This window comes from Neopsephotus bourkii, unplaced genomic scaffold (genome assembly GCF_033783945.1).
Source record: "Neopsephotus bourkii isolate Nb327-2 ecotype Australia unplaced genomic scaffold, CSIRO-AGI_Nbou_v1 NB_716, whole genome shotgun sequence".
NCBI lineage: Eukaryota > Metazoa > Chordata > Aves > Psittaciformes > Psittacidae > Neopsephotus > Neopsephotus bourkii.
Genome location: NW_026901215.1, coordinates 2,620,894 through 2,639,629, shown reverse-complemented (window position 1 = coordinate 2,639,629; position 18,736 = coordinate 2,620,894). Strand labels below are relative to the sequence as shown.

General features: G+C 34.9%; 1 protein-coding gene across 4 annotated transcripts in view; it reads right to left on the bottom strand.

The window, feature by feature from the left end:
- The window catches only part of GABRB2 (gamma-aminobutyric acid type A receptor subunit beta2), a 153,436-nt gene that overhangs the window by 88,271 nt on the left and 46,429 nt on the right, over nucleotides 1-18,736 (bottom strand). For all 4 annotated transcript variants that reach the window (XM_061354075.1, XM_061354077.1, XM_061354078.1 and 1 more), the window contains one exon: nucleotides 10,554-10,774. In XM_061354075.1, coding sequence (XP_061210059.1) covers nucleotides 10,554-10,774 — 221 coding nt within the window. The remainder of the gene's footprint in view (nucleotides 1-10,553; nucleotides 10,775-18,736) is intronic.

Below are 18,736 nucleotides of genomic sequence, written 5' to 3'. Positions count from 1 at the left end.
ATGATTTCTCAATTTAGAAACTAAGGAGGACAACATACCTTGGCGAACCCTCCCTGTGAAATGCACAGTGTGTATTCACAGATCATATGTGAGAATAATTTGGAGACCTGAGCATTTGTTCTTTTCTGGCAGTCTCCCAGAAAAGAGAGTGTCCACAGATTACATGCCACTGGAATCTATATGGTACTGATTACAGCCCTCTAAACTTCTGCCACAGAGACACCGATTTCTGAGGGGCTAGGCTCCAGATCATGTCACTGAAGTAATCGCTAAGGTCCTTTTTGTTCACAAGGAACATGTCTGTCTGTAGTTCTTTCCTCCTGGTTTGATCTCACAGTCTCCTCCTGGCCCTGAGACATTTTTCCCATCTGCTCGTACAGATGGCACATTCATGTGAATTTCAAAGAGTGGTTTTCCAAACTTTTTCTGTTCCCTCACTCCTCAAATTGCATGATTCTTGAGTAGCAGAAGGAGGGAGTGTTCTAGGGATGCTTATTCAGAAAGAAAGGAGAACTATAAAAAAAATTTTGCTTTCTTACACAATTGATTTAGAAGAGAAAAAACCTATTCTCTTATGGCTAATGTAAAAATGCCTGCATTACAGCCTAAAGATCAGTGATAAGCATGGCTTAAAAGTGCTTTTCTGCAGATGTTTACACACACCAGTGGAGTCTGAAGAACTTATTAGGAAGCAAAAAAAAACTCCTAAACCAAAACCCTGGAATTTCTTGTAATTTCTCCTAATTTCTCTCCTAAACATGACTAAATATTGCTCCAATAAAAGGTTTCCTCAGCTGCTTTGCACACTGAGGGCCATAAGAAATTTAAACTTTCACAGCAATAAAGAATAGGCAATAGACCCAGGAAATACGAGAAAAATATTTTAAAAATAAGACTTAGACTTTAGTTCAGGCAATTCTTATTTCTTAGAAACCATTTTACCATTTTTTTAGAGCTCAATAACAAAATATGACAAAACAATAGATGAACAAAGAGCTATTTTCTTCACAGAGATTCCATTCAAGAATAAAGGATAACCCTTTCAAACAAAACAAAACAAAACACCACTAAAACTAGGTATTTATCTGGAATGAGAAATATGCCCAAATACTTGCACCTTCAGTAAAAATACTTGCTAGGAAAAAAAAATAAAGCTTCTTCCATTTAATAAATAGTATTCTACAATGTCTTGCAGTAATATTCATAAAAGTAGAAAGTGATTGTAAGGTATTAGCTCTAAAGAGTCTTACAATATTTATTTTCCTTACAAACACAAGGCCTTAAAGTTTCATTCATGAAGCTCTATGGGCCTGCCCCTACTCATGACATCCATCTCAGATTTTACCAATTTTAGACAAAGTATATGTGTGAGTAGAACTTTATGCATATATACATGCACTGCATTTACATATTGAATATATATTATGTATTTAAGCATATGTATGCATACACATATTTAACATCCATCTCAAAAGCTGAGTCTTGATCAGTGTTTCCTGTATTTTAGGCACGTCCTTTCTATGTGAAATTTCAATTGTCAGGATTACCAACTACTGGCTAAATTGATATAATAAAAGACATTACAGAGGGGAAATTGGATAGATCGCTGTAATTCTAAATAATGTTAATATTTAAATTTTAATTCGATTAAATGTTTGATGACCTCTATTTGGTTTTGGAATATGCAATATCCTTGAAGCAACTTAAGCTGTTACATAGTTCTATAGCTGATGGAGTTTTTCTTGCTAATATAGACTAAATGCCACAGTCTGTCTGTTAGGCAATAAAACTCAGAATTTTTTTCACTTCATTGCAATGTAATAATCTTGGATAATAGGGCTTTTAATGGAAAGATTCCTGTGACTTAAAGCTTTTTCCTTATTAAGCTTAATTGAATTAATTATTCACATACTAATGATTTAACAGCCATTTCATATAAAATAAAAGGAAAAGACCCTCTTGAATACTTATCCCATACTTAAGATCTAATAAAGGAACTGAAGTAGAAAGATATGTTTGTTTTCTTTCAGATAAGGGAGGTATTTAAAATTCAACTACCCTCCCTCCTGCTGTGGATGGAGGTGTTCTGAAATTATACCAATCCAAATCCTATAGCAAAATGCATCTTTAATGTACGAGTCCTTAATGGGAAAAGATATTTATGACCATCAAGTGATCTCCTCTTTATTCCAAAAATGGCATCTTTCCTAAACTTAGCTCATTTCGTGCTATGTAGGAAAAGTCGAACAATGTGATTCTAAGGAGAATGGAACAGATTTGTATCTATAAAACAGCTATCCCAAGGTGCATATGAAGGCTGGCATTTTATAATTCTTCATGATAATGCTTGACACTTATGTAGTGTTTTATGGGATCAAAGCACTTCAGAAACTAATTAATTAATCTTCACAACACCCCTGTGAGAAAGCAGGTTTTAGCATTCCAATTTAATAAATGGAATAACTGAGGCAGAGGAACTGTATCATTTGTTTCATGTCACAAAGACAACCCAGGTCTTCAGTTTATGTATCATTTAAAATAACAGCAATTCTGTTTCTGTGCTGAGTTCCTGACTAAGAAAACAGAATCTGGTAACTGCTTGAGAGCTGATGATATCTGTTGATATCTATACCTTGTATAGATAAAACAAAAATTACTTTACTTAAGCAACACACTTGGATTCAAGTTTCTTTCCCTATCCTGGATCTATATGCACCATGCAAGATAAGAACTGGTATCTGACTTGCCCTATTTGGATTTCCAAACAATGAGACTGGATGAGGGGAATGCTTCCTTTTTAATGTAGATGATGCTTTGTGCTCAAAATTCTGCATAACTGTGCAGCATTCTTCACAATTTTTCTCTGTTGTGTCTTCACAACAGCTCAATGACTTCAACTCAAGCCAATGTTTTACTACATTCACATTTGTCTCTGCCTGTTTTCAAAAAGCTCCTGCTTTGAACACTTGTGTGCAATATTTAAAGGTTCTTATGGATGTGCATGTATACTCTAACAGCCTTGACAATTTGGACACAGGAATCCAATTCACCTGATTTCTTGTGAAAAACTAAACAACTGCATGCCAGACTGTGAACTGACTTCCAGTACTGTTGGCAACTGAAAATTCAGTTTGTACCTGTGAGCACTAGCACTAACATTAAAAGCTATCCAGTTACCATAATGGAAAGACTTGCTCACAGTACAGAGTCTCATGCTCAAACAAGTCATAAATAAATCACTTTTCACTCCTCTTTGCAATGCTTGTATATGCCCTTATTGTCATATCAACAAATGTAGTGTTATCTATTTATATAAAATAAAAAGAATGAGAAGAAGTGATATCCAAAATTAAGAAAACTTATATGTTTAACCGGGGCAACAGAAAGCTACTATACCATTACATTCCTTATTTTAGGATAAACGTCTGAATCTTTTTATCCAAGAAAACATTTTCAATCTGAAGTTCCGTGTCACTGAATGATGCCTTGTTTTCTTGCTGGGCCAAAATGACTGGGGCAGAGACAGTAAAAGGGCCTAGCGTCTAAGGATCGTTAACATATTTTTCAAACAAGCATTTAACATGTAAACTTTCCGCCCTCAAATTTACATTACAATTTACTGATGATTTGATGTTCCTGGCATGACACTTTTAAACACCCTCATGAAGCTATGTCTGGTTTATAATAATGTTCCTTTTTACAAATGGCAACAGTACTTCGAGATACTATTGAAAGAGGAAGCTGGTGCTCAAACTGAGAAACGAGTGACAGAACAGCATCTCACTGCAGGGCTGTCTTTCAAGTCACTCCAGAGTACCTCATTACAATGTTTCTTTCATTTTCTTCCTGAGACAAGTTTGACTGAAGGGCTGCACAGCCAAGAGCAGCAGAAAGGTGATGAAATCAGAAGCACCTGCCCATGGACAGTTACCATAATCAGGAACAGAGCATCCAAAATAGCATCTTCTACCCCAGAAAAGAAGCCCAGGTCCTTCTTATCCTTTCCGAAATCCCCAAATTGAGAAAGATGCAAATGCTTGATTTCTGAGAAAATTTTTGTTTAGCATGGAAGCACATTTAAAGTCTTTAAATAACTTCTGTCCACCATCTGGAAATATATTTTTGTCACAAAAAGGCAGGATAGATCTCTCTTGCAGAGGAAGCTTCGGAATTACAAGGATATTTGAAATATTCTGCATGGCCCAAAGGCATCATTTTAATTTCAGCTAGCACAAATGATTTTATGGTCCTGAAACTGAAAAATGAAAATTTATCTCCACATTATGCTTAAAAATAAGCCCTATCAAGCAGGCTGGGGGTGGTGTCGGAAGCAGCAAAAAGTAGCAAAACAAAGATCAGATGATGTACTGAAGGATGTCTGATGTGAACAATTCACCTCTCAAACAGCATGTTCTAAGAACTAAAGGCATTTAGAAAGGCAATTGCTTTGTAAACTGTCCATCAGATTTTGTAGATAATAAGCTGCAAATGAGAAGTTAAATTGCTGAACAAGTCTATTAATGCAACAAAAATGCCCAAGGCTATTTTAATAGAGCAAAGTGTGGGAGAATCTATTTCACTTGCAACACTGAAAATTTTCAAGCAGCTGAAGCTGAGTGAGCAGGCAGCACAAGGCACAGCTGAGAACACTAAATCCAAGCATCCAGGACTGTTTTGAATTCACATGACACAATGTTGGTAGCAAGAAATAAAGACAGGATAAAGCAAGACCAATGTACACATAATTCACTCATTTACAAGAGATTGCTAGATCATATCAGTCAAATAGGAATTATTACTGATTGGGTTACAAACTTATAGCTTGCAATATATTAAATAAATCTCAGCAACTAAAACTTTTCAGCTTTCAAGTGGCACAAGTCCTTCATTTCCAACAAAACTACTCTGTTCTACTTCTTTTCTGTTTTCCTTTTGGCTAGAAAGAATGGAAATGTCATCACTTCACAAGATAGGGACACTATCAGAACTTGTGTATGTTCTATTTTTCAGTAAGCTTCAGTTACAGAACACATAAAAACAGCCAAGAAGAGGTACAGAAGTATACAGCACTCTTTGCCATGTAATCATCATTCTTATTGTCTAACCCAGTGTTGCAGAGTTCACTTTTGAGGACTGCTAGAATTAAGTGTACGCAATAGTAAGTATCTCTAAACCCAGCCTATTAAAGGTGCAAAACCACATCTAACATCTTCATCTTTAGCCACTTATTCAATGATATTTAATCACAGTATTCTAAACTTATCTTCCTCCTTATTCTGATACACAACACCCAGATGGTCTCTTCCAGCAAAGAGGTGCATTCCAACCCTGGAAAACTTCCAGTGCTTCCACAGACTGCAAAAATCAGAGAAGCAATTCTTCCCCAGAACGCCACAGAATAAACCCAGAAGACAGCTGAATTTTCTGTCTGCATTTCAGAACAGGTTTGATGTCAAAAGTCAGGGGAATTTTTTTTATATATATGTACATATCTACAAAAATAAATTTAAGAAACACCAGATCTTATCTATCATAGCAACTATTTCTGCTGTGTGTATTACATAAACCAGATATTTCAGGATACAGAAATTTAGTTAAAGCCCTCTCTTTTCCTGAGTTCTGGCTGCATATGTCATTCAAGCTTTGCTCAACCTACTGTACACTGATTATTACCCTAGATTTGAATCTTGATCCTCCTAGTTTACTTTCCTATATGCATTGTCAAATCACTAATATCCTATTGCAAGTCATCTTACCTACCAACAGATAGCAATTTTCCCTGAAATGACTCTTCATTTAAGACTATATGTTGCAATCTTCTATCATTTTAGTGATTTAAATATATCATCTGTTGAATGTCCTGGTCTTGGCAGCAAAGAATTTTCTCGCCAGATGGTATATGAAAATAATATGAAATAAAACATTTATTTTTAATTGGGAAAAAAAAAGTTCAGTTGTATTTGTAAATACCATACTGCAACTGGAATACAGAAAAAAACATTTTCCCAAAACATAAATAGTTGGCAGCTATCCCTCAGAAATAAAAATCCCTCTAAACCTAAAAGTAGCCAATATGTCACATTCTCCATATGAAATTGGTCATAGTTAGATTACACATTTACCTTATGCCCTGTAGCAGTGAATAGGGCAGGCTACAAGGACATCATAACTACCATATAGATGTCTCCATTCATTAGTTCCCATTTCTCTCTCACCCCTTTCACTGACAGTATAAGGCAGGTGCTTACAAAATTGCCTCCGTGAAATTTACTTTCATAATGTTTAACCTAACCAGATCTGACACCATGCGCTGCATGTGTTCTGTTAGGAAAAACAAAAAAACAATGTTAAGGGATCACCGCTTCTTACATCCAAAATAGAAACAGAACTACAGGGACATAAAAGAATGAGATGGTTACATCTCTGCATTACCATTTTGGTAATAAGATGATTTGGAGTTCGACGAATTTGCTTACAGCAATCAAAGTAAATGAAACTGGATTAACAGTAACATATGTGTATCTGTGTGTGCATGTGTATACATTTATACATGTTTATAAATAGATGTTTGGAGAGGCAAAAGTAACATTTTAAAATTGATTTAAAGGAATTTCAATGCAGTAGCATGCATTTCAAAGTCAGAATATGACACTGCAAGTATAAGCTGAAGTAAATTAATGCAGCCATAACAGTAATGATTTTCAGAACAGTAATAGTACACAGGGGGTTTTTTAGATGACATGTGGAAATTAATACTAAGCGGGCATTAAAACTATCACTACTCTGGACACTTTAAATCATATTAATTTTTGAATTAATCTTAGATTAAATAGATAGTTAAAGCTTTTAAAAGCTATAAAACTGAAACCTTACCGTTAGAATCACATCATTGATTGCTACATGGTCTAGCAAAGGCAAAAGCAGAATATGGCCAATCGTACAATTCTGTTGTGTTACCAGCAAGTGTATTTGCCACATCCACACCAGTATTTGAACGCCATTTTAGCCAGAAAGCCTTTCCAAGACCTACTCGACCGAGCCTAAGGAGGAGGAGGAGGAGGGAGGGTCTTCTACACTGCATCACAAAAATTTGTCCATGGATCATTAATAATTCAGGGTTTTGAGGGCAATTATCCAACCACGACAGACCAATATTAATATTGAGGTTTGGTTTTTGCCCTTGGCAATCCCCTTTCCAAACCTCCCTATAAACAGGCTACATCCTGAGAAGGACAAGCAAAGAGAAATCTTAAAAACTGGAAAAAATAAAGCTAGAAATAGAAGTACTTCTTTTCAAAATCATAATAATATGGCTTTTGTAACAGTTCTTACCCAAACAGTGTAATGTTTTGATATATATATATATTACAAAAGTACATGCACACAAATGCAGTCATGATTTCTCTAAAATAAACTTACATATCCAAATAACTGAGATCAAAGAAAAATTCTCCATCCAATCCCATTACCTACTGTGCCTTTAAATTGGGTGGGGGTTTTTTGTTGTTGCTTTTGGCTTGCTTTGTTTTTTTAACCTATGTTACAAAAGCTCGAGAAAAAAAAATGTTAACCATAAATTTCTTTATTTCAGTGGAAGAACAAATAGCATTATGTTTCTTCCAACACTTAGAAGAGAGTGTGTGAATTTATATAAAGTAGGAGAGCTGAACAGTGACCTATCAACTATATCCACTGTGAAGTACATCTCTCTAAATGCAGCAACCAACCTCAAGGACCAACCCTCAACAAGTTATAGGCACGAGGCATAATGATGAAAAGCAAGATTCTTATTGCTAAACTAGCATTACTAGATCCCAATTTCCATGCAACTAAGAATAATAATTGCTTTATTTCTAACAGCAGCTAATAACATTAATCAGACAGTCCTGCTAGGACTAGAGACTATTTATTCTTGAACTAGAAAACAAAATGGACTTTATAAATATCTTATGGTCAAAAAGTAGACCTCTTCTTGCCATGGACTCATCTATTAGGTTTCAATTCATGTTGCACAGCCTCTACAAAAGAATACACTGCCTCTCCAAGAAAAAAGAGGTGTCCTTTCCTCTTCTGCTGTTCAAGTACACAGCTGCAGCTGGACCCATGACAATTGCGGCCCCTAATCTTTTATGACAGGTAGGGGGAGTACACGGTGACAGTCATCTTGCTACTGCCCTCAGCATACAAGTCACTTCAGCACAAGAAGGAAACAGGGGCAGAATTCACATCCATCATGCATGTTGTGCAAGCTCACAGGGCAAAGAGACCACTTGAAATGTACCAAGCAGCATCTTAAAAGGGATGTTAAGAATTGCTAATTACAAATACAAGGCTGCTAGGTAAACTGGAACATTAGAAAATTATTTTCTGATCTGAAACTATTGACCTAAGAAAAAAATTCTTCTATATAGCTTTATTTTGAGCTGTGTGCAAGTCCTGCAATAGAAACAACATGCACTATTATTATAAAACCATTTTGGATACCATACAGTGATAGCAAGTATTGAGAAAAATAACTCTGAGAAATAAAGGATCAAAGCATTAATGTTTCGTCTAATTAAATAGCTTTAAGTAAAGCTTAAAAATAGACAAGATTTCACTTTATCACATCATAAAAGATATTAAGAGCTATTTGCTATATATGATCAATGAAGCAATACCAGCACCAGTTCAGCTAAATGGAGTTGGTTTTATTTCACTTTGACCATTTCAAGGAACCAAGTATCTGTTGGTTCGTTGAACAGCAAACCAATGGACTGACTTGCTCCCAGCCATAGAGCTGAAACCTGAACTGCTCTCACCCAGAAAACACAACTGGACACAATATAAATTGGTAGATATAATAACCAGCAACAAAAGAGCAGAAAATGTAACTCGGAATGAATTCATTTAGTCACATACGGCAAAATGTTTCTCTGCAGTTCATAATAGAATATGTGACCCATGCCACAGATCTAACACTGAAATTTGTTGTTTCAGTTTCGGGGGGGGGGGAGGGGGAGGGGAACAAAATAGGAAAATTTGCAATTTTTTAATAAAATGCTCTACTTGGTCTCAAATTTCATAAAAAACAGCCATGCCACTGCCCACAAATGCACTTAGGTACTTTGCTACTGTGGTCACACTTCAAGAAGGTATACTTTTGCTGTGCACCAGATGTAGCCAGTTAATTTTATTTCTGTTAGTAACTATAACAGCCCTTTATTTTTCTTCTTTATTTTTTAAGTAGAAAAATAATCTGTCAGCTATAAAAGGCAGTGCTATTCCTTAAACATAGAGGAAGCTGAGGAGCCAGGGCAAGCCCAATTTTTTTTTTCACCAAGTGGAAAATACCTACAATGAAGGATGAAATCAGCATCATGCACTTTAGGAGAGTGCCTGAAAACCAAAGTATCTATCAAGTGAACATTTTCACACTTTTCACTCCCTTTCTCTGGAGGTGAATCACCATCTGCCACAGTCTGCAAGAGTCCAGGTCTCATCCAGACAGGAGGCACTTGAAGCCTGACTCCAGCATAGTGGTGAGAGCACTCATCTACTCAGTCTCAGGGAGACTGGTTTCTGCCTAAGAGCTAGAAGACACTGACACTTTCATTTACAGCTGGGTAGAAAATAACCATGTTAATAATTGATGCATCTTGACATAATAGTTACAGACAGACAATAGAAATTTCAACTGAAAATGAAAGAAATACTCAAATAGAAGTTTTAAGAATACTGTTCCACAAAATTATTATTGCATATTTTTCTCAGTATCAAAATATGAGGCATTCTAGATTAAAATTCTGCAGCATTGTTATTTTATTTTTTTTAACCCAGATGATGCTTTCTCTCTATTTTGCTACCTGCTCACCCCGTTTTGTCAGTCATCTTTTGCAGGAATATTTGCATATCACTTTCTTGGAAATTATTTTTTCTATAAGCACTGCTAAATAAACAGTTCCCCCAGTTTCCAAGATTTTCAGAGTGAAGTTGTTCTGCTGATTTCTCCAGTTGCCACTCTCCCTACAGCCATACACGATAATACCACCAGGCTGAAAAACTTTTTGAGTCATGCCTCATCTCCGTGAAAACCAGAAAACTGATTCATCTGTGTAGCATGAAACCAATCTACTATTCAATCAAAAATATTTACAGAAATGTATCATTTAGTTAGACTATCAATTCAGCTGTCATACATCTTCCCTTTTTGCCTCTAATCCTCATTTTGTATTTCTTATTTCAGTTCCTATGAGGAAACAGATTTAAACCTGGCTTTTAATCCAGAATGAGTTTTTAAAATAATAATTACAGTCTTATCTGTCCTTAATACAAGTGTCTCAGCTGCACTAAAAATGGCAGTTTATCAACACAATTTACATAAAATAAGAATAAAAACCTTTGTCCATTCCTAGCATACTTAAATTAAAATTGCATCTGGAATATAGTAAATTATACAGAATACAGCAATAAAAATAATAGCATCAAAAAAGGTAAAGAATATATTTTAATTTGAAGCTATGATATACAGACTAAAAATAAAAAGAGAGGAGTCAGAAATGATTCATACTGACCTGAGTCCATAAAGGACTGTCCCATCTGGATGCAATCGGATCATTCTGTTCTTCACGGTGACACCATGTACAAATGACTTCTTGTCGTTCAGGAAATAGGTATCAGGAACCCACAGCTGATCAGCTACTCTGTTGTCCAGAGTAAGGTTTAGAGGTATTACATTATACGACAGCCTCTTATCCCTCCACGCTTGCTGAAAGTACATTGTCAAGGTATAGTCCTGTGATTATAAAAACAAGAAAAAGTTTGCATTGAAACAGACAGCACACATATGCAAAAAAAAAGAAAAACAACAACCCACCAAATTATGCAAATGCACATTTATTCATTGCAACTGTTTTTAAAGGCAAACATTGGCATTCAGAATTTCTATAAGTGGATTGATTTATTTATTTTTACAGTACTGAACATCTTGTGTATACTTAATAGGAGAAAAGAGAACACAGAAAAGATGGGGTATTTACATTTCATGAATGACTTGGGAGCTCTTATTTCAGTATTTAAAAATAAAACAGTAAAAGAATTGTAGAGGCTTAGCAGTCAGCAATTCCTGTAGCACTGCAGAAGCCTGGGAGTTTTAAGAAACGAATATTCACAGATCTGAATTTCATCTCATGGTCTCCACTGTATTTAGTAGAGCTCTGGATCAGGTCTTATATCTCTGAAGTTGCAGTTACCACCCAAACACTTCTCTAAATAAAAATCTCTTCAAAGTCTGTTAACTTTCCCCTGGGCACTGAAATCAATGGGAAGTCTCTGAGGTTTCTATGCAACAGAGCCTTAGTATTCTACTTAATTTTACAGATGAAGTAACTCTGGTTACTTCAATGGAGCAATTCGGAGAGCACAATTAAGCATCTGGGTAAGTATCTGCAGTATTATGAGACTTGCTTTGTCTAACAGACAGTACCTTGGAGATGTTTGACCTTGTAGTGTTTTAGAGAACAATATAAATACAAAAATTATATTTTTTAAGACATGTTATACAGAGGCAGAATATTATCTATTAGCCTACAGTAGAAAAACATCCATAAATAATATACAAAGGAGTTGTGTATCTGGTCACAGACCACTGAAGACTGTTTCTTACTTAAGAAATACCAAAAGGAGGAATATTCTAAAACCTGTTTCTTGTTTTGCTTGTTCTACAGTAGTCGTGATCAGGACGCAGCCTACTTTGATTTAGAACTCATATTTCACATGTACTTGATTAAATAGTGAGAACTGTTAGCTTACAAAAGATTGCTTTCAAGAGAAAGCCAACAAAAGCTGCTGTTATTATCAGCAACCCCAGAAGATTCAGCTATGTAAGAGTATAAAAGTCTGTATCTACACATCAGTCTGATGCACGTGAAAACAAGAATTCCCACCTTAGAACAAATAATAAACTACGGTGACTATATCCCACAAACCAATTTCTAGTACTGCATAACGAAGTAAAGTATGCAAGATACAAATATTTTATTAGCAATATTAATTCTCATTAGCTACTGGATATTTTAAAGGAGAAACCACTATTGAAACTGTTTTTATTACAGTTAGCAAAGAAATATTAATCTTCCTGCCTAAATACTTTAAAAGCACCTGCAATAAGTGTATTTTACAAGCATTTTCATTTTAAAAAATACATGGTAGAATGTCACAAACATTAACAAAACTGTATAATTACAAGTTACACCAAATAAGTTCTTCCAATTATTTTACTACCAAATATATTTACCTCGTAACTATGCTAATCTGACCAATTTTTATTATTTGAAATCTCTTTCCCTTCCCACCCCCTCAGGATCAGGATGAGTCTGCTTTCAAGAACGTTCCACCTACATCTGAAGAATTTTACTGTTATGCTTCATCACTGTTGATTCACAACCAGATACCAGGAAATGTTCAGTAATATATTGCCAGTAAGAAAATATATTAATCTTCATTATACTAATACATCTCAACATAAAGTAGATGAGCTGTAGCGATTGCTCCCCTATTATCCTTGGAATGTTGCTTTTCATTCCTATTCTAAGGAGTATTCTACATTTATTAGTATGTTGCCTATATATAGACCATGCTTCCCTCTTTACACCTCAGTAAAAGCGGAAAAGAGGAGGAGGAAGAAAACTAAACATGCATGGTTCACTGCATAAAAATGAATTACATAAAACTGTAAAATTGGAGCACTGGTATAGCTGAAAGAAAAGCCAAGCCACCCGGCTCAAGTTCAGAATCAAACACACTGTGTTCCAGAGACAGAGCTGGTGTTCCAAGTCAAAATTATTTGTCATCTGTTGGCCCTAGTTTTTCAGATGTGATCAGAGTTTCTGATCATCAAAACAGGATGCCTTAAATAATGTTTTTATAAAACTCTCACAACCCTGATTACTTTGGTTGATTTGTTTTTTTTGGTGGTTTTTTTTTTAATTATTATTTAAAAAAATGTGTTCCAAGCTACATATTTCAAAGTGTAAGTGAGTAGTCAGAAAAAAGGAAAACCTGTCATGTAGGTGCAATTCATTCCTTACAAAGGAGGGAGGCATCTGTTTTCAAAATCCAAAATGAAACAGTAATTCAGAAAGATGATGTGGAGGTACAAAGTGTCCCTGAAGGATCCTAAGACTCTTTGTACTTTGAGATTAAGAATATTGTTGTCTAGCAGAAATACAACAAGAAAAAGAGTCCGTTAAGCTCACATTAAATATGGGAATCCATGTCTATTCTAAGGCTAAACATCAAAACAATCACGCAAACATCTTGTCAATAGGAAAACAAGAAACAAAAGTAGATGAGTAAAACTGACTAGTAAAGGATGACTTTTTATTTTGTTAAGGCCTTCACATCCTAACAAATCACAGGATGGGACTGTTAGAAGCTTACTCTAAATATGAAGATGAAACGGGAGTTAATTCACTTAAAAAGCGTAGCACATGGCAGTAATTAATGAGTTGAAAGAAGTACCAAACCTCACAATGATTCTGTCATTGTTTACCAATACACATATATAAACTACAAAGGTACAGACTATTTACAATACAGACATAATAAAGAGACACGTTGTACAAATAGAATTAAAGAGGCTCATCAGTTACCCTGAGCACCTGAAGCTTGAAATGCTGTACAAAATTTTATCAGAATTGTCAAAGTTGAGCAAAACATACAATATAAATAAATACTGTATTTTCTGTAAATACACAAATATTTTCATTTGTATACCTTTCATTATTGCATTGTTCACATAGATTTTTTTCCCCAGACACAGAAATTGAAGCAACAGAAAATGGATGGTTACTCCTATTCTGTCCTAATCAAAAAGACCTCTCCTCTTTTCCTCACAAGTTCAGTTTCACAATTTTCTTGTTTCATACAATGAACAGAAGAGCAGCAAATATTACGGAAAGTTAACCTTAATGCAATTTTTTTTCTGTGAATAAAAAAATTAACTAACTGTTTCATTTGTATTAGCATATTTATGAGCAACGTTTTTCCTGAACCCTATGTTTGTGCAGTGCTTGTCTGCAAACACTTCTAGCTGATGAAAATGTAAAAACACTGGGAGATTTCAACTTCAATTTTGATATATAGAATTGTTAGAATTGTTACAGACAGCCAAGCTGTAAGTTAATGACCATCAACTTAACAATCCAAGGGAAGATACTGTGCAGGAAAGCATCAGATCTGAAAACCCACACTTCTATAGTCTTTCATTTCATAAATACTTTCAAATAATTTTTTTTTTTTAAGCGAAAAAAGAAACAGTAGTTTGGGACTGTTGCTGGTTTAGAAAGTTGAGAACACAAGTCTAAACTGACCCATGGGTCAATTACTGTGAGATGTATATTGCTGGTCCTTTTTTTATATTGGAAAAAGGATCAAGGCAAAAAAGGAAAGAGATTTCATGAACTTCTAATACAAAACTAGATGTAGAATTTTTCTAAGCATGAGGATAAGGTGCAATGTGAGAAAAACAAGATTTAAAATATAACTCTTCTACGTTACACAAAACAGGGCTGATTTGACAGTGAAGATTAAGAATGTACACCAACATTTGTATTAACAGGCATATAACACAGCTACTGAAACACTTTGGATATTAAAATCAGGAAATGATGGAGGAGATAAAAGAAAAGTAGAATGAATATTCTGTATATTATAACAGCAGCATGGAGCTGAAGAAGTTATTTACTCATCAGTAATGAACGGAGAACTCATTTGTGGTTTAGCTTAAATCCACTTCTCATCACTTTCCTGGTTATTCCTAAATTGTAAAAATACTTTACTATGTTTCCCAGTTAGACATTTTTAAAGCTAAATCATTTCCTTCTGAAAGCACCTGATGGTAAAGATTTTGCCTGAATATTATATTTACTTACCACGTACATTTAAAAAGCATCTGTTGATAACATATTTAAAAGTGCCATTAAGTAAATTATTAAATGCATACATCTACACTACAAAATCTATTTTGACATATTAAATGCTATTATATACATAAGAAGAAAGAAGCAAATGTTAACTTTGTGTCTGAGGAGTAGAATTATCACCGATGTGTGTGGTTTCTACAGTGGGAAGCACACTCTTCACTACTCTGATGTTCTATATAACAACCCAAAACAAAGTATTTTGGGCTAAAGGAGTTTCAGTTGATTTATTTCAAAAGCCACATCTTTCCCTGAGTGCTGACTGACAATCCTTTCAATCTTCATTTCATGTAAAACCAACCACTACAATGTTTGATTCATAATTACCTATCTCACACATCAAGAAAGTTAACACAAGAAGTCTGCTCTGTTAAAACTAGAGGCACTAAAGTGACTTACATAAGAGTTGAATGAACTGTAGAAAGAATGGGGGATAACAAAGAAGTGTCAAAATAAATTCTGTCATATGCTCTTTCAAAAAAGTATTTCTTACATTCTGCAAATTTTTACTTAAAAAAAAAAAAATAAAAAAAAAAAAACAAAGACAATGACATCAAGAGCCCTACACAGAGTTCAAGCTGAACTCTCTGGATCTATTGAGTTCTACTTCCCAGACTGGCTTCAAATCCATGAAACACCTCTAGCTAATTCTGTCTCCTAAATCTTACCAGGTAGATTTTCTTGTCAGGAATTGTATGATCTAAAGTCTAAAATATTTCCAAAAAGGAAAAGATCCTAACAAGTAAGCTTACCATCTATTCTGCAGCAGCTACCCCAGAATTATTCATCAGCAATTCTCATTTCTCAGCTGAACAAATAATCAAAGAAGGGCTGTTTATCTCCCACAACAGTTCTTAGAAAAAGACAGTATTATTGAATCAAGCAAGACTTGTGCATGAAAGCCAAACAGCTGTCAGCAGAGCTTGACTCCTAGACACAAAGCTACTGATTATATGAAATCTGTAGTAAGAGACTGTTTACCATTTCAGCGACAGATCATGAATTTGCGTCTACTTGGTACTACTGACAGTAGCCAGTATTATTATTGTTTCTACACAGTGATTTATACATTGTACTGTGATGCAGCATCATTACATTTCACTCACTGAAATTAAAGCAGTTACAGCTCGATATGTTTCTTGTAACGTCAATTAGTTTAGCAAGCCACTGTGACACTCGGTTTTAATTTCTGACAAGTCATACAGCCTGAACCATGATATTGCACTTTTACTGAGCCAGCAATCTGTGTGTCATTCCAATCAAAGAGCATCTGCCATGTGTCTTTTAGCTTTCCCTGATTTGCTGTCTTTTGATAAGAGGAAGATTGATTAAAGTGAACTTGCACTGAAAACTGTAATCTAACTGCTATTTGCTCAAGAGAGTCACGTATCTTGATAGCTTCAGATTTTTCTCTTGGGAAAAGACCTAGTCCTCTTTATACAGCACTGCAGGATACTCAGAGGAGCAAAGCAAATGCAAAGATGAATAAATGCAATCAATACCCACTTTCAAGACAAGTTATGGAAACTATTTTTCTGTCTCAAAATTATGTGCAGAATTATTTAGTCATGCATTCAAAGTAGAATAAAATACTTTAAGATACAAAAATATCAAAAATATTTATATTTGATTTTCAAGTTTTTCTTTACTTTTGTATCACAAGCCATTTGACAGAACAGTGAAATAATTCTGAGTACACAGATCATTTCCTATGCAATTGTACAATCCCACCGATCTCCAGAAAGGTAAATACCTATAATAGAAATCATATTGAAATTGCTTTTATTACTAGGCTTCCCTTATTATAGGCTATTATTAATAGTACTGAAAGAGTAAAAATATGATTGAAAATGCTAAAGAAGAGCAACAGCAAAATTATAATTTCTTAAATAGAGTGGAAAGAAACTGGTGATTAAGCAGAACCAAAGATTCAATTGCAAAGTTTGATGAGAGTAGATGGTGGCCTAAGCTATTTTTTACAGACAAGATCCAAAAAAACAGGAACAAGTAACAGAAACTTACACGTCTTACTGATACCTTTAATGAAGAAAAAAAAACCCAACCCAATCCAAAAAAACATTCGAGGATAAGAATGCAGTCATTGATCATGAGATTAACTCTGACTGCAACTTGAGAACTCTGGTCATGCTTTTGTGAAGAATATTTGGATGAGTCCTCTTTTTCGGGACGCTTTATAATTTCCAGAGTTGCCAACACATAAACAAAGCCTAAAGAATATAGTTAGAAACTGAACAAATCGCCAAGTTAATGTAGCTGCTCCTTATCACCGCAGTTAAGTTCTGAACATCTTACATACTTAATAATAAAATGAACAGATGTTCAGGTAAAGCACATTTATTTTTAGAATCAGTATTTTGCAATATTCTTTCAAGGAGAATACTGAAATGAATAAACATTCCCAGAATTTATCTACCTATTTTTAAACATGGTCTTGCTCCCTTCAATTAAGATATTGTCACTTCATCAAGACAAGGAGAGTCCAATGACAAAAGCGCCATTAAAATGGCTGTTGTTATGCTAGCTAGCTCCATCTGCCTTTTCACATCTGAAAGAATGTAAAACAATCCCTAAATTCGAAAAAGCTTCAGGCTTTGGTCCAGTAGAAAGTTTGAGATGCACTCAGCATTTTACTAATAGAACAGGTTGTTTGCTTACGTCCTTCACAGTCTGCTGCAATCTGAGGCTGCTGGAGAATTCAGCTGCCCATTACAAAACCTGTTTAGCCCTCATGAACAGTTACAGTATTCCCCTTAAATAAACAACCTGATATTTTAAGAAGTCCTGTCTCAACTCACTTAACTTTACACATCACTGTTCATTTTCTCTGAACTGTTAACAATTATGTACAATGCAAAATATTCCAGCCTCAAGAAGTGCTGTAAACAGATCATTTTCAATACTGGGTCAAAATTTATGAAACTTTACAATACTGGTAACTCCCTAGAGTCCAAACTACACCACAGGCAAGTTCCTGATTTATCTCAGTAGTCACTTCTGCTGCTTCAGTTTTGCAAGAAATGGTAGTATGCTCGTGTTTTAGGGTGACACAGTGAACCTCTGAGCTGTCCTGAGCCATGAAATAATGGGACCCTATAAATGCTTGCAAAGCATATTGAAAACAGCAGTAGTAACACTCCTGTCACTACACTATCAGTGATGACGCGATCCTCCTTTCAGAAATACTAAAACAAGATACAAAGTTATCTCAATGAAAAAAGTACAAATTTAATTTTAATATTAAAAAGAGAAAGCTGACAAAACTGATTATCTGATCTTCAGACAGAATTTGTACACTTAGTGCTATTCAGAAATGAAATATTAGAATAAAGACACAACCTTTCAATGATCCCATTTAATTGGGCTGCCTGAGGATGCACTTCTTGAAAAAGAAAAATACTCTATGAATATTTTATTGGATCATTTTTACAGGCAAAGGAATTTACTTTGCTCTATTTAGTTTGTTTTACTAAGCAGATTATTTTGCTCGTATTTTCCTTTCAGGTAAAAAGCTAGCTGTCTCCTCAGTTCAGCAACAGAGTTTCCATACGATAATTTCTACAACAGACACACTAAAGAAGGCATGCATATGTATAGTCTTCATTTTCCTAAATATGCTCAAGTAATTTTTCTTTTCTGTTCTGCTGTTCTGTTCTGGTATTACTGCTACCCTCTGTCAAATCTACACCATAGTCTGTCTGTATCACAGAACAGCAAAACACTTCAAGTGACTTTCAGATAAATTTTTTGTTCTTCAA